Source organism: Canis lupus, chromosome X (assembly GCF_003254725.2).
Source record: "Canis lupus dingo isolate Sandy chromosome X, ASM325472v2, whole genome shotgun sequence".
Classification (NCBI taxonomy): domain Eukaryota; kingdom Metazoa; phylum Chordata; class Mammalia; order Carnivora; family Canidae; genus Canis; species Canis lupus.
This window is the reverse complement of record NC_064281.1, coordinates 58,477,830-58,493,664: the sequence shown is the minus strand read 5'-3', so window position 1 is coordinate 58,493,664 and position 15,835 is coordinate 58,477,830. Positions and strand designations below refer to the sequence as shown.

General features: G+C 37.6%; 1 protein-coding gene across 4 annotated transcripts in view; it reads left to right on the top strand.

The window, feature by feature from the left end:
* The first annotated feature begins 755 nt into the window (after positions 1-755).
* Positions 756-15,835, top strand: part of ABCB7 (ATP binding cassette subfamily B member 7) — a 164,885-nt gene continuing 149,805 nt past the window's right edge. The window contains exons 1-2 of one of the 4 annotated variants that reach the window (XM_025466222.3): positions 840-1,030; positions 11,653-11,711. In XM_025466222.3, coding sequence (XP_025322007.1) covers positions 982-1,030; positions 11,653-11,711 — 108 coding nt within the window. In that variant the 5' untranslated portion in view covers positions 840-981. Of the gene's footprint in view, positions 1,031-11,652; positions 11,712-15,835 lie in introns of all 4 variants that reach the window. The other 3 variants (XM_025466221.3, XM_025466223.3, XM_035712126.2) reach the window with 3 other exon arrangements.

Here is a 15,835-nt window from a genome sequence, read left to right as displayed (position 1 = left end):
CCTTAGTGATAGGGAGAGCTAGGTTCTTATCTCATGGAGTCAAAGAATCAATCTCGCAAAGGAGAGTGAATAAAGTGATAAAAGTTTTTTTTAATATTTTATTTATTTATTCATTCATTCATTCATTCATTCATGAAAGACCCACAGAGAGAGGCAGAGACATAGGCAGAGGGAGAAGCAGGCTCCCTGCAGGGATCCTGATAGGAGACTTGGTCTCAGGACCCTGGGATCATGACCTGATAAGAATACGCAGAGGGAGGGACGCCTGAGTGGCTCCGTGGTTGAGCATCTGCCTTTGGTTAGGTTGTAGTCCCTGGGTCCTTGGATCAAGTCCCCTGTCAGGCTCCCCTTGAGGAGCCAGCTTCTCTCTCTGCCTGCGTCTTTGCCTCTCTCTCTGTCTCTCATGAATAATTAAATAAAATCTTTAAAAAAATAATATACAGAGGGAAAATGGAGTGAAGCGTTGCACTGAGTTGGGGGCTGTAAGAGAAAAGTGGAATGCTTGGACAAGATAGGGTTGGCAGATTTAGCAAATGCAGTATTTGAGACATAATTATACTAAAAAAGTGACTCGTTTATCTCAAGTTCAAATTTAACTGTGAATCCTGAATTTTATGTGGCAAATCTAGGAAAAGAGAGAAAGACACCGTTATTCTGATATTACCGGTTGTGTAAAACACTAAGGACAGGCTCAGGAAGATAAAAGCGGTTGAGCACAAGCATCTGACTCTTCACGGAGAAGCTATTTCCGGTCTTCGGCCGTGAGGAAGATAAGGGGGAGGGGAGAGAAGATTACTGGTGCTGAGTTGGTCCGCTAAAGTCCCACAATCCTCTGCTCTTGGTGTCCTTTTCCTCGCTTAAGATGGCGCTGCTCGCGATACGTTCTTCACGTTGGGTAGCTGCAGCGGCTTCTTTGGAAAAGCGCCGGCTTGTCGTGTTTCTGATCCGGCCTCTAGGTTTTGTCCGTGGCGCTGGTACTCAATGGAGATCACGTCAGCTCCGCGCCTCGGGAACCGCTCGAATTTCCCAGGTGAGTTGCCATTCACATGGTTGAGTAAGGTGAAGGACAAAGGGACCTATAGCGAAAAGTTTGCCCTTCTCTCCTTGGGTCAGAGAGAGCACCAGTCAGACAGGTTGTCAGGGCTAACTCACATCAGTAAATGAAGGAAATTGGGGTTAGTAATTGAAAGAATGAAAAAAAAAATCTTAGTGGCATTATAGCACGGGACGGAGGGTTCCGGGCAGAGGGCACCTGGAATGCTAGTGACTCTCACAGGATTTACGTGTTGTTGTTGTTGGTTTTTCCTGAAATTAAGGGGCGGGTTAGACAGAATTCCCAGATTGGTTATCCTTCTAAATGTAAGGAAAACAGGGCAACTTTCCAAAGTTAAGTGGAATGTGGGATCAGTATGTCCATGGTTCAGATTTTACTCAGTTGGAAGTAATAATTGGGGTAATTGCTGTAAGATGACAGCAAAGCTACCTGTAAACAAGAGGCAAATTTGAGTTGGCGCTAGTTAACTCTGCTGACCGTGCTTCTTGATAGGCCAAAACCATAACAATCTTTCTCTCCAATACATTGGCCGTCCAAAATTCGTATGTAAACACGATTGTCCTGTGATCTGAAAATTGTGTTCTTCTGTGCATACAGGTCACTTTGGAAACCATAAAGCTAGTTATCTTTAATGTAGTTTTTGTTATCGAGCCTCTTAATATTTTTGTCCATTTATGTTATACTTGACAACTTTGAAAAATTATTTGTACTTGTACTTTAGTATATCTTCTTATAAACTCTTGCCAAAAGTTTAATTGCCACCACTTGTTCATCAGTATTATTGAAGCATTGTCAGCTTTGTATGAGGAGCACCCTCATAAATTTCAATTCTGTGTGAATACATGTTTAACATCTACTGTAATCATAGGGCTATGCTCAATAATGGGGGTACTAGGAGAAACATACATTAATGTCTTCAAGATTGATCAATTTAGTTAAGGAGATTAGATCTGTGCATTACAAGAATAACTAAAAAACAATGTAGGTTATATATCAAATAGTGTAAAAAGGGCAGTAAGCATCTAGAGGAAATGGTGAAAATTAAGGATTAGATTACAGAGAGAATTTCATGCTATTGAAGAACTGGGGAGAACATTTTAAACAGGGCAAATATGGAATGACACTAGGCATGTGGAATGCTGGAGAAATTATATCCATTTGTTCATCCAATAATTACTGAATGCTTTTACAGCAGTGAATAGAATAAAATATAGCTTGTCCTTAAGAGTTCATAATCTAGTAAGGGAAAAAGGTAAACAGGCAATTATAACACAGTAGTGCAATGATGGGGAGGGTACAAAGTACTGGAAGAGTATACTTGAAAAGCTTCAAGTCTAATTTTGAAGTGGGAAAAATGCTTTGAGTATCTATGGAAGCCAAGACCTTAAAAATTAAGTGCATTAGCTAGCTAAAGAGGGAATAGTGTGTGCAGAGGCCCACAGCTAAGAGAGAACATGGACCTTTTGTAGAACTACACGTAGTTTAGGTTACTGAGGAGTTTAAGATAGAATTGGCAGATGAGGCTAGGGAAACATCCAGATTATTTTCTTAAGGTTTTAAGAACACTTTATAGTTGAAAGTTTGTAAAACATGATTTCTTGGGAACCCTTCTTGTTCCATAGCCCTCTAAAAATGTCTGGTGAAGTTAAGATAAAATTTGTAGGACTTTGTCAGGCTGGGAGGATGGGGGTGGGGGAGAAGAAGTCATTGGTAGTTTCAGAGGATGTGATGGAAATAAAAATTAGCTTTCTCTGTTTTCATGAACACTATCCCCACAGCTTTCAGTTATAAGGCTTTTAAAGTTTTTTTTTTTTAATTTTTATTTATTTATGATAGTCACACACAGAGAGAGAGAGGCAGAGACACAGGCAGAGGGAGAAGCAGGCTCCATGCACCGGGAACCCGACGTGGGATTCGATCCCGGGTCTCCAGGATCGCGCCCCGGCCAAAGGCAGGCGCCAAACCGCTGCACCACCCAGGGATCCCCAGTTATAAGGCTTTTAGTAGAACCTGATATAACCTGAGCCACCTTCAAATAGTGATTTGTGATTAAGATCACAAAATAGAGGGGGCGCCTGGGTGGCTCAGTCAGTTAAGTATCTGACTTCAACCCAGGTCATGATCTCAGCGTTCTGAGATTGAGCCCCTGCTCCTTGCTCAGCCAAGTGCCTGCTTCTCCCTCTCCCTCTGCCTCCTCCCCTCAGTTTATGCTCTGTCTCTGTCTCTTTTTCTCTCTCTCAAATAGATAAATAAAGATTACAAAGTAGGGGCTCCTGGGTGGTGGTTGAGCATTTTGGTTTCAGCTCAGGTCATGATTTCAGGGTTGAGATTGAGGTCTGCATTGGGCTTTGTGTGGAGTCTGCTTAGGTTGCTCTCTCTCCCTCTGTGCCTCCCCCCCCCTTCAAATAAATAAATAAATAGATAAATAAATAAATATTTTTAAAAAGATCATAAAAGAGAATTACTACATGATTTTAGGACAGTCATTAGTGTATAGCATAATATTTTAGAGCTGAAAAGAACACTAAGGTACAGTGTTATCAAATCATGTTCATAGATTGGATCAGCACTTTTTTATATGAAATTCAGTAGAATAAGAAAGTATCAGTGCTTTCTACGTATGAATGGGAGTATTGTTTTATGTAGTGTTGTTTTATGTGTATATATAGACTCCCACATGTATGTGATTGCACACAGAAATGTGTTTTTCAGACAGGATTATACCCTAGAACTGTGCTGTGCAATACGGTAGTCACTAGCTTCATGTGGCTGTGGCTGTTTAAATTAAATTAAAAATGTAATTCCTTGATTGCATTAGCCGCATTTCAAGGGCTAAAAAGGCACATAGGTATGGAACATTTCCATCATTGCAGAAAGTTCTTTTCAAATGGTGCTGCTTTAGAGAAGATGATATCCAGCCTTCTAATTTTAGAGATGAGGTAACTAAATCCTAGTATAGATAAATGACCATTTATCTTTAAGGCCATTCTTTCGTTGATTGTCTTCTGTGTGTCAGGTATTTATATAAAGGCAAAGAAGATTCTGGCAGACATTAAGCATACAATAAATGTTGAATTGTAAAGATACGTCTAGTAGAGCACTGTTTGTAGAGAGGAAACACCTTAAACATAAAAGTTTTTATTAAAATTGTTAGTATTAGTATGGTAAGATTTAAATTGTAATGATTTATTATACAGTTGCCTCTCTGCTACATTAGTTAATATTAAAAAGAGGAATTTTGAGTGATACAATTTTTTCATCAATAATTATTTGGTAGACCTTTTACATAAATGGAATCATATGTCTTTTGAGACTGGCTTCTTTCACTTAGTATTATGTTTTCAAGACACATCCATGTTATGGTATGTATTAAGTATTTCATTTGTTTTTATGCCAAATAATATTCAATGTGGATATGCAATGTTGCCTTTGTGCATTCATCAGTTGGTGGATATTCAGTTTTTTCCCCCCATTTTTTGACTGTTATGAATAATGTTGCTGTCAATATTCATGTATAAGTTGTGTTTTCATTTCTCTTGGGTGTGTATCTAGGGGTAGAATTGCTGGTAACATATGATAACTCTATGTTTGATTCTGTAAGGGAACTGCTAGACTGATTTTCAAAGGACTGCACCATTTCACATTACCAGCAGAAGTACATGAGGGTTCCGGTTGCTCCATATCCTAACCACTTGTTATCCTAGCGAGTGTGAAGTGTTTTCTCATTGTGGTTTTGCTTTGTATTTCCCCGGTGACAAAAGACACTGAACATCTATCCATGTGCTTATTGGCCATTTAAATGTCTTTTTTTGAGGAATGTCTTGTCAGGTCTTTTGCCCATGTTTTAATTGGGTAACTAGTCTTTTTATTATTGAGATATCAGAGTTCTTTAGATATTATAGATCCAAGTCCTTTATCAGATATATGATTTGCAAATATTTTCTCCCATTTTGTGCATTATCTTTTGACTTTCTTGATAACGTCTTTTGAAGCACAAAAGCTTTTCATTTTGATAAAGTCAAATTTATCTATGTTTTCTTTTATTGGTCATACTTTTTGTGTTATAGCTAAGAATCCATTGCCAAATCTGAGATCTTAAAGATTTACCATGTTTTTGTCTAAGAATTTTATAATGTAATCATAGTGAGATAGAAACATTACTCTTGTGTAATTCTACTTCCATTTCCCCACTTTATTGTTTTAATATATATTACGTTTATAAATGTTAGAATCCTAACAATTCATTGTCATAATTATTACTTTATATAATTTATGACTTTAAAAGAAGCTGAGAGAAGATAGGAAGGCAAGTAAATACTATAATAATAATACTAGCCTTTGTATTTATCATTTCTGATTCTCTTTTATTTCTTCTCTTGTGTTTGATCTACCATCTGGAGTCATTTCCTTATCCCACTCTAGCTGTGCTCCCACCCATCTCCTTTGTGGTAGTATTGGCAAATATATTGCATCTATATATGTTGTAGGCTCAACAATTAATTTTATCCATATTATTTTATACAGTTGCTTTTTAAATTGGTTCAAAATGGAAGTAAAAAAGTGCATTTATGCATTCTGGTGCTCTTTGGTGTGTGTGTGTGTGTGTGTGTGTGTGTGTGTTTGTGTTTGGATTAAAGTTTGGGGTCACTTGTTTTCAGCTTAAAGAGCTTCCTTTAGTATTTCTTGTAAGGTGGTTCCATTACTAACACATTTTCCCGGTTTTGTTTAAATGGGAATGTCTTTATTTTGTCTTCATTTTTGAACAGTACGTTTTCTGGATATAGGATTTTTGCTTGACATTTTTTTTTTGAGTGCTTTGAATGTTATCCTACTACCTTCTAGCCTATGTATTAGTTTTGCTGAATCAGCTGTTAATCTTATTGGGGTCCCCTTGTTATTGAGGAGTCTTTTTTTTCCTCTTGCTACTTTCAAGATGTTCCCTTTGTTGTGGCTTTTAATGTTTTTACTATAATGTGTCTGTGGGTCTCTTATTATGTTTCCTCCTTAGAGTTTGTTGCACTTCCTGGATCTGTAAATTACATAATTACATTTTAATAAGTAAGTTCTTTTTAATAAGCTTTGGCAGTTTTCAGCCATTTTCTCATTTTTTCATTGAATAGTTTTTCTTTCCCTTTATCTTTCTCCTTTCTGTTATATTCATTATGCGTATGTTGGTGTGCTTAATAATGTCCTACATTTCTCTGAAGCTCTGTTTATTTTTCTTCACTCTTTTTATCTTTATTTTTCATATTGCATAATCCCTATTGTCCTACCTTCAAGTTCATTAATTTTATTGCCAATTCATATCTGCTGCCAATCCCCTCTAGTGAATTTTTATTTTTTTATTTTTATTTTTTTATTTTTATTTTTTCCCTCTAGTGAATTTTTAAATTTAGTTACTGTAATTCTCAACTCTAGAGTTTCCATTTAGTTCTTTTTAAATAATTCCTATCTGTATATTGATATTCCCCTTGTAATGTTACCTTGTCATCACACCTTCCTTTATTTCTTTAACATGATTTCCTTTAGTCTTTGGACATATTTATAATGACTATTTTGAGGGCTTTTTCTTTTCAATCTGACATTTGGTCAAAACCACAGACAGTTTCTCTTGCCTACTTTTCCCCAGTGTATAGATTATACTTTCCTGTTTCTTTTCATGTCTTGCAATTTTTTGGAAACTGGACATTTTAAATAATGTAGTAATTCTGGGTACTCCTCCCCTCCTTCCCAGGCCTTGTTATTGTTACTTACTTGCTTATTTGCTTAATGATTGGCTGGATTATTTTAGTGCTGTTTTTCTCCATCCTCCTCCCTGCTTCCCACTCCACAGTGTTAAAGCCTCTGACATTGCTCCTTAAGGGGCATAGGCTTGGGTATGTCCACAGTTAACCTGGGATGACTGTGGTTTTGGTGGGGATTCCTCTCTTTCCGTTATTTTCTTTAATTGCAGGCAGATTGCCCTGCTGTTTTCAACAGTGCCCTGGGGCAGAAATTGTTCCACAGACTAAAGAAATCAAATACCAATTTGATTTTCCTTTGAAGTGATAGTTCCTAAGGTCAGTGTTTGAGATTTGTTCTGACCCCAGGCAGGCTCCTCCCAGCTGTCTCTCTTGATTTTCTGCTTCTATGGGGTCACCCAGCCAACCTACAGTTTAGCTTCTATGTCCAGTGAGTCCATCAGTTTTCTCCCACTTGGCCTTTCACCAAAACCTCCACTGTTTTTGAGAGCAACCTGAGGCTAGAATTTCTCCACATCAAGTTGTAAGTGAAGTCAATTCCTGTGGAAAGAGATTAGGAGCTCTGTTTTAGGGCCTTCTCCTCCCAGGCAAAAATCTGCCAGCCACAGTTCTGAAGCTGGGGCTGGGGACAATGGTGGCTTTTCTCTGAGTGATAGCCCCACTTTAAGTGTTGAGTGCTAGGGCGGAGTAAGAGGAGTTCTTTTTGGCATACCTCTCCTGGTAAGGAACCAGCCTCTTAAGGGTCAGGGTGATTGGGCCTTCAACAATCAAATATTCTCAGTGGTACCATACACAGGGTACAGCCTCTGTCCCTTCTGTGGGGCTGTGTGGAAGAAGGGAGCCCCTACTTCTTGACCACCTTAGCCCAGAACTTAATTTCAGCAATAGGTCATTGGGGGAAAGATGAGAGAAATGCTGAAGTCCTGTCTTTCCCAGAAAGCTAGTTTTCTGACTAGGAGCTCATTAAAAGAAGGGGATGGGGAATGTACTGTGCTCTTGGCTGTACCAGTCTCAAGTGAATTTCCATATTGCCAAACTGGGAGTTGGGAGGCAGGGAGTATGTTCAAACACCACAGACTTGCTATTCTTACTATTCTTACTGAGCTCTAGTAGCTTTTCTTGAGTAAATGTTATTTCATTTGCTATATGCCCTACGACCATTTCTAGGTACTTTAAATGGTTGTCCTTTTATAACTTTTACCAGTTTTGCTAGGGAGTGTGTCCAAGGAGATCCTTATGTTGACAAGCCAGAAGTGGAACTCTCTTGTTTTTTGACTGGCTCATGTTCTTTGGTTTATACTGCATGCAGCAAAACGGTCTATCCTTTCTGTCGTTTGTAGAAGATATTCCCATTGAGGTCTGGCACACCTTATACTTTAGTTTATTTACATTGTATATTCTTTTTTTTTTTTAATTTTTATTTATTTATGATAGTCACAGAGAGAGAGAGAGGCAGAGACACAGGCAGAGGGAGAAGCAGGCTCCATGCACCGGGAGCCCGACGTGGGATTCGATCCCGGGTCTCCAGGATCGCGCCCTGGGCCAAAGGCAGGCGCCAAACCGCTGCGCCACCCAGGGATCCCCTACATTGTATATTCTATTTAGTCATTCTCTTGGATAGATACTGTTTTGTTTTCATTTGTTGGTTCACATTTCATTTGTTTTCATCATGGACAAAGATGAGAGCTTTAATATCTCCCAGTGGTAAGTTCCTCCTTCCTGCACTCCCACTGCTGACTGGCTGCTGCTAAGAGACTTTACTTCTGGCCTTCATATTAACTGAAGTAGAATATAGTAACACTAGTGAACTAATCCTCTTACTTTGCTTTTTAGGGATCCTAGTTTTAAGATTTGGGTTTTATATTATAAGATGCATATCAGGAAATGACAGAGATTACTGAGAAGACATAAAGAGTAATAAGAAAATTAAAAACAGCTTAAGAGGAAAAAATTAAGGGTGTTTTTAAGTAAATTTTGTATGGAACTTAAAGAACATGGGAGGTGATTCAGTAACATTTAAAATAACTGAAGGAAAAAAAAATAAAATAACTGAAGGGCAAATTTTTTTTTTTTTAAGTTAAAAGCTATCCTCCTAGTAGTTCAGTGATACCTGAACTTACCTGGAACATTAGTTTACAAAAAGAGACATAGTCTTCAGTTGTAGGAAGAGGGATTTAATGTGCATATAAAAAAGAATTTCTTGGGATGCCTGGGTGGCTCAGCGGTTGAGTGGCTGCCTTTGGCTCAGGGCGTGATCCCGGAGTCCTGGGATCAAGTCTCACATCAGGCTCTCTGCATGGAGCCTGCTTCTCCCTCGCCTGTGTCTCTGCTTCTCTCCCTCTGTGTCTTTCATAAATAAATAAAATCTTTTAAAGAAATAAAAAAAAATTTCTTAGTCTTTTTATTGGGTGAGCAAGAAAGACCTTTTAAATGACCTAAGGGGAATAATAAATAATCATTAATTATAATTTAAATAGATATCTTTTTGAAGATAGAACTGACTTAAATTTGTATCATTCAGGATAAAACTAACTTTAAAAGAGGTGATTTGGCAGACAGAGAATTGGTAAACAGAAGAGTTGGGTTCTAGTCCTGGCTTTGGTGTTAGGAGGCACTAGGACAAATCATTAAACAATAATTTACAATCATTAGAAGAATATAAGTTACTAAAAAGCTGTGGGTTAGTGTTGAGAAAAGCAAGACATACTGTACCAATTCAGTTCTTCATATGAAAGAGTGACAGAGTACTTAGAAGCATAATCTTTTTTAAAAAATTTATTTATTTATGATAGAGAGAGAGAGAGGCAGAGACACAGGCAGAGGGAGAAGCAGGCTCCATGCACCGGGAGCCCGATGTGGGATTCGATCCCGGGTCTCTAGGATCGCGCCCTGGGCCAAAGGCAGGCGCCAAACCGCTGCGCCACCCAGGGATCCCATTAGAAGCATAATCTATCTTGATTTCAGTAAGGCTTTCAGTTATTGTACCCTGTATCATTCTCACCCAATAAGCCAGGAAGGAATGGTATTGCATACTCTTAAGGGATCTGGAGGTAGTAGTGTAATAGTAAGTAAATCTTACTGGAGAAAATACAGATAATTTGAAGGATTTTGATTTATAAATATTAAAGAGGATAAACAACTGGTATACATAGGACATAACATGATGTAGTGGAATGAGCATTTTCACCAAGCTACCTGACTGCCTGAGCTCTATTTCTACTTTTGATTATCTTGGACAGATCACTTGTTCCTTTGGACTTTGGTGTCTCTAAAATAAGATTCAACTACTTGATCTCTAAAGTTTCTTACATTTCTGTAGTTTCCTGACTCTGATCTTTTGGGACTTGTGCTTTGTATAAACAGAACCTCTACTTTGTGAGCCTAGTTTATTGCTGTTAGTAGTTTTCCAGGAGCAACATAGGCCACATTTAAATTTATGCAAGTTTTTAATGGGGCAAATTTATATTGTTCTGCCTCTTATAGCACTTGTTGACCTAAAAATAGGAGTAGAAAAAATGAGATTAATAATGAGTCTAGTATTTGCTAGTGTTGGGGAGATGGAATTAGAGTGGGGGAAGAGTAAGCTAATTTCTAAAATTATCTATGAAGGTAGAAATAGGTTCTAAGGAGATGGTGGAGAGTGGCAGCAGTGCTGTAAATGTTGTAAATAAAGATGAAGCTTACCTGGGCTATAAATGATAAAGAATGGAAATATAAATGTCTTAGTCTGAAGTGGCACTGGCAATTGAGAAGAGGAATTCAGAGGACCTCTCATTTGAAAATAGTCCAATAAATAACATTTTTTAAGCCATTGACGTAGTTATTAGAATAGGTTATTGAAATTAAAAGGAGAGGGAAGGGATCCCTGGGTGGCGCAGCGGTTTGGCGCCTGCCTTTGGCCCAGGGCGCGATCCTGGAGACCCGGGATCAAATCCCACGTCAGGCTCCTGGTGCTTGGAGCCTGCTTCTCCCTCTGCCTGTGTCTCTGCCTCTCTCTCTCTCTCTGTGACTATCATAAATAATAAATAAAAGAAAAAAAAAAAAAAAAAAAAAAAAAAAAAAAATAAAAGGAGAGGGAAGAACAGTTATTATTTCTAAATTTTCTTTCAGAATACTAGGCCCTTCAAGAATCTGATAAAGCAATACACTATTAAAAAGAAAGAATCTGGAAAAAAAAAGAATCTGATAAAAGTTCTGAAACTTCTCCCTAGGAAAATTTGCATACAATTTTGGGGGGAGGGATCAGAATATTGCAGGCTGGAGAGTCTCTAGTGGAGTTCCTGAGTAGCCAGTGGCAGAATAAAGAATACTTGACACTGGGCGGGGTGGGGGAGTGGGGGGTGTAGAAGTGGAACGGAAACTTATTTTGCTTGTATCAAAATTTTGATTAAATGGAAAATACATTGTAATACATTGATACTCTGTTCATCTGAAAGTTTTTGGTTTTTCAAATAGGAGTGTGTTCCTTCCCATATTGTAAGATAGAGTTAAAAATAGAGGCAAAATTGCCTGTTCTGTATATGATGCTTATGATTTTCTCTCCCTATTAATATATTTTCTCTTTTTAATTGTACAAAACTGCATCTAATAAAAGCGTGAGAAAAATAACCCACAGTCTTACCTCTTAAGTAATTTTCCATTTTCCCTTTGAATTCTAGTTATATGTACATACTTTTTACCGTGCTGAAATATTTTTAAATTGTTTCTTTTTACTTATAAGCATTATTTTTCTTGGTGCTTAGTCTTTACCAAAATTAGGTCTTTTAATTATATAATATTTTAGTAATTTTAATAGGTGTATATTTAACTGCAAAAGGTGACGTTTTTGTTGTTTCGTTTTTTTCCTTCCTTTTCTAGGATTTGTCTTCCTAAAGTTCTCATTTATGCTTTCAGCACCCTTGCAGAGTTTGTTACTAGTGAGTAAATATACTTTTCAGGTCTTTTATATTATTATGTCATTTGATCTTCACACTAACTCTGAGGTAGGTGAACATTTCATTGTCGTAACAATGACCTATCCTGTCTTTTTCATTCTCCCAACTTCTTTAGTTTTAGGCCCTTATAACTTTATGCATGACTTTTCCCACTGCCTCCGATATTTAGCCTTCCAATCCATTCCACACAAGACATTAAGATTATTTTTCCTAAAGAACAACTCTGGTTAAGTGTCACTTCTCTGCTTATGGATGTCAGTGGTCTCTATACTTTAGCCTAGTGTTCAAGGCCCTAAAGGATTCCTCACACAACTAGCTTGCTAGCCATATTGTTAAATATTTTCCTATAAATACCCTGCTTTTCTAGGTACACTGGATTGCTCCCTGTTCCTTGGACCTTGTGCTTTTCTGTTTTTGTTCCTTCATTTATGCCATACTGTCTGTCTGAAATACACCTTCTCTAACTCCTGTTTTTCAAATCTTAGCTCAAGGGCCAATTCTATAAAACCATTTAAAAAAAAAGATTTTATGTATTTGGCGGGGAGGGGCAGAGGGAGAAGGAGAAAAAGTCTTAAGCTCCATGGTGAGTGCAGTGCCTGACTCTTGAGTTCCATCTCATGACCCTGAGATCATGACCTGAGCCTAAACCAAGAGTCAGACACTTAACCAACTTTGCCACCCAGGCACCCCAAGAATCATTCTTTATTAGCCTGAAAGACATTGATTTCTTCCTCCTCTGAACTCCTATAACATCTTCTTCTATAAGTAGTTATCATGTGTGTCCTGTTGAAGAGATAAGATTTTAGATATTTAAAAGCCAGATACATTCCAGTCAACTTTTTTATCTTCTACAGAGCCAGGAATGGTCTCTTTTATGTGGTAGTCAGAACATATTTGTGAAATGAATGATTAAACCCTATAACCAAATGACAAAAAAAAAAAAAAGTTTAACATAAAAATAAGTATTTCCTTTGGAGCTGTACATTTGAAATCAAAGGTTCACTTTCTACCCAAAATGTTTATTTCAGCAAAATCATAATAAAATTGTGGAGTCAGTAAGTTTGAGGATAACATCCTTTTTTTTTTCTTTTTAGAGAGAGAAGGCATGTGGGGTTGGGCCGAGGGAGAGGGGGAGAGAGAGAGAGAGAGTCCCAGGCAGGCACCATGCTCAGCATGAATCCCCATGCAGGACTGGGTATCACGACCCTGAGATCCTGACCTGAACCAAAATCAAGAGTTGGGTGCTTAACCAACTGAGCCACCCAGGCACCCCTGAGGATAACCTCTTGAGTTTGTCCATTGCATTTCTGTCATTAGGTGGTACTGTGCTAGGGTAGTACTGAATGGCAGTTTTTAGTCTGATAATCAAAACATACAGGCTTTTTTATCCTAAAATTTTTGAGTTTAAAAAAAATTTTTTTTTGAGTTTTACTTTATTAGTAGGCATCTTTTGCCAAGAAACAATGACTTAAGAGGCACTTGCAGGGTTTAGTCCGGTTGAGTATCCAACTCCTGGTTTCAGCTCAGGTCATGATCTAAGGGTTGTAAGATTGAGCCCTATTTTGGGCTCCACACTCAGCAAAGAGTCTGCTTGAAATTCTGTTTCTCCCTATCCCTCTGCCTCTCCCCCATTCTCTTATGCACATTCTCTCTCTAAAATAAATAAATAGATCTTTTTAAAAATGACTTACACGATGAAGTTCTTTGAGGAATAAGATATATAAAATTTTACTTTGTAGATATTTTAACTGAAGGTTATGTTTTGGTTCATTCATTAGTTCTCCAATTAAGTTTTCTTTACCACATCCAGAGAGGAAAGAGATGTTGGAGTGGAGAAATTGTATCCTATGGGTGTAGTTTCTCAGATACTGACACTTAAGGAAAGTAGGTTTTTAAACTGTTATCATGCTTTTCAAAGCATAATAAAAAAGAAGTTGAGGTTTCTATTTTGATTTATTATCAAATTGTTTTTACTGGTCTTGAATAACTTGAGTAATTTGTATCATTGTAATATATTCATATTTTTAAGTGTGAATATTTGCCAAGTATGAAGTTCACCTATTTTTAACTATGTTGACTAAGAGCTGTGTGTGTGTACATGTATGTATCAGTTTTCTAGGGCTTCCATAACAAAGTACCATGGACTGGGTCACTTAAACAACAGAAATTTATTTTCTCACAGTTATGGGGGCTAGAAGTCTGAGATCAAGGTGTCATCAGGGTTGATTTCTTCTGTGACCTCTCTCTTTGACTTGCAGAAGATTGTCTTCTTAGCCTTTGTATTTCCTCTATGTATGTCTGTGTCTTAATCTCTTCTCCTGAATACACCAGGCAGATTAGGGCCTACTCTAATGACCTCATCTAACATTAATTACCTCTTTAAAGCCCCAGTCATCAAATATAGTCACTTTTGAGATTAGGACTTCGACGTGAAATTTCCGGAGAGACACAGTTCAGTCCATAACTGCGTGTATGTGTGTGTGTGTGTGTGCACGTACGTGTGTGCAAGCACAGAAAACTTGAAGGATATTCTTAAACTTGGCTCTGAAGAAGGGATGAGTTGGGAGGCTAAAGGACAGTAAAAAGGACCTTTCACTTGATATTGTAGATACTTTGGCATTGTTTGATATGCTTTTATTTATTAACTTATTAGAGAGAGAGAGAGAGAGAAAGAGAGAAGTGAGTGTGCTTATGACCAGAGCTGAAGGCAGATGCTCAACCACTGAGCCACCCAAGCATCCGTATAATGAAAAATTTTATGTATAAGCTTTTCAATTGATGATCTGACCTTTTTTGTTTCTTTGTTTTTCCTTCAATATATTATTTAAATTACTTAACATACAGTGCAGTATTAGTTTCAGGAGTAGAATCTCGTGATTCATCACTTAAATATAACACCTAGGGCTCATCACAAGTGCTCTCCTTAATGCCCATTACCCAGTTACCCCATCCTTCCATCCACCTCCCCTCCAGCAACCCCCATTTCTCTATAGTTGAGAGTCTCTTATAGTTTCCTTCCCTCTCTGCTTTTATCTTATTTTATTTTTCCTTCCTTTTCCTTATGTTCATCTGTTTTGTTTCTTAAATTCCACATGCGTGAAATCACACAGTATTTACCTTTCTCTCACTGACTTATTTCATTTAGTGTAGTACACTCTAGTTCCATCCATGTCATTGCAAATGGTAAGATTTCATTGTCTTGATAGCTCAGTAATATTCCATTATACGTATATACCCATCTTCTTTATCCATTCATGAGCTGTTGGACATTTTTGCTCTTTTCATACATTGGCTATTATTGATAGTGCTGCTATAAACATTGGGATGTATGTGCCCCTTCAAATCAGTATATTTCTATTCTTTCTGATAAATACCCAGTAGTGCAATTGCTGGATTGTAGGGTAGTTCTATTTTTAAACTTTTTGAGGAACCTCCATACTGTTTTCCAGGGTAGCTATACCAGTTTGTATTCCCACCAACAGTGTAAGAGGGTTCCCCTTTCTCCACATTTTCAACATCTGTTGTTTCCTAAGTTGTTCATTTTAGCCATTCTGACAGGTGTGAGGTAGTATCTCATTGTGGTTTTGATTTGTATTTGCCTGATGATGAATGATGTTGAGCATCTTTTCCTTTTTTTAAGATTTATTTATTCATGAGACAGTGGCAGAGAAAGAGAAAGAGAGAGAGAGAGAGAGAGAGAGGCAGATGCTCAACCGCTGAGCCACCAGGCATCCCTTGAGCATCTTCATATGTCTATTACCCATTTGTATTTCCTCTTTGGAGAAATGTCTGTTCAGGTTTTATGCCCATTTCTTAATGGGATTATTATATTTTGGGTGTTGAGTTTGATAAGTTCTTTATAGATTTTGGATATTAGCCCTTTATCCAATATGTCATTTGCAACTATCTTATCCCATTCCACGGGTTGTCTTTTAGTTTTGTTGATTGTTTCCTTTGCTGTGCAAAACCTTTTCATCTTGATGAAGTCCCAATAGTTCATTTCTGCTTCTCTTTTTATTTATTTTATTTTATTTTATTTTATATTTTTTAATTTATTTTTTATTGGTGTTCAATTTACTAACATACAGAATAACCCCCAGTGCCCG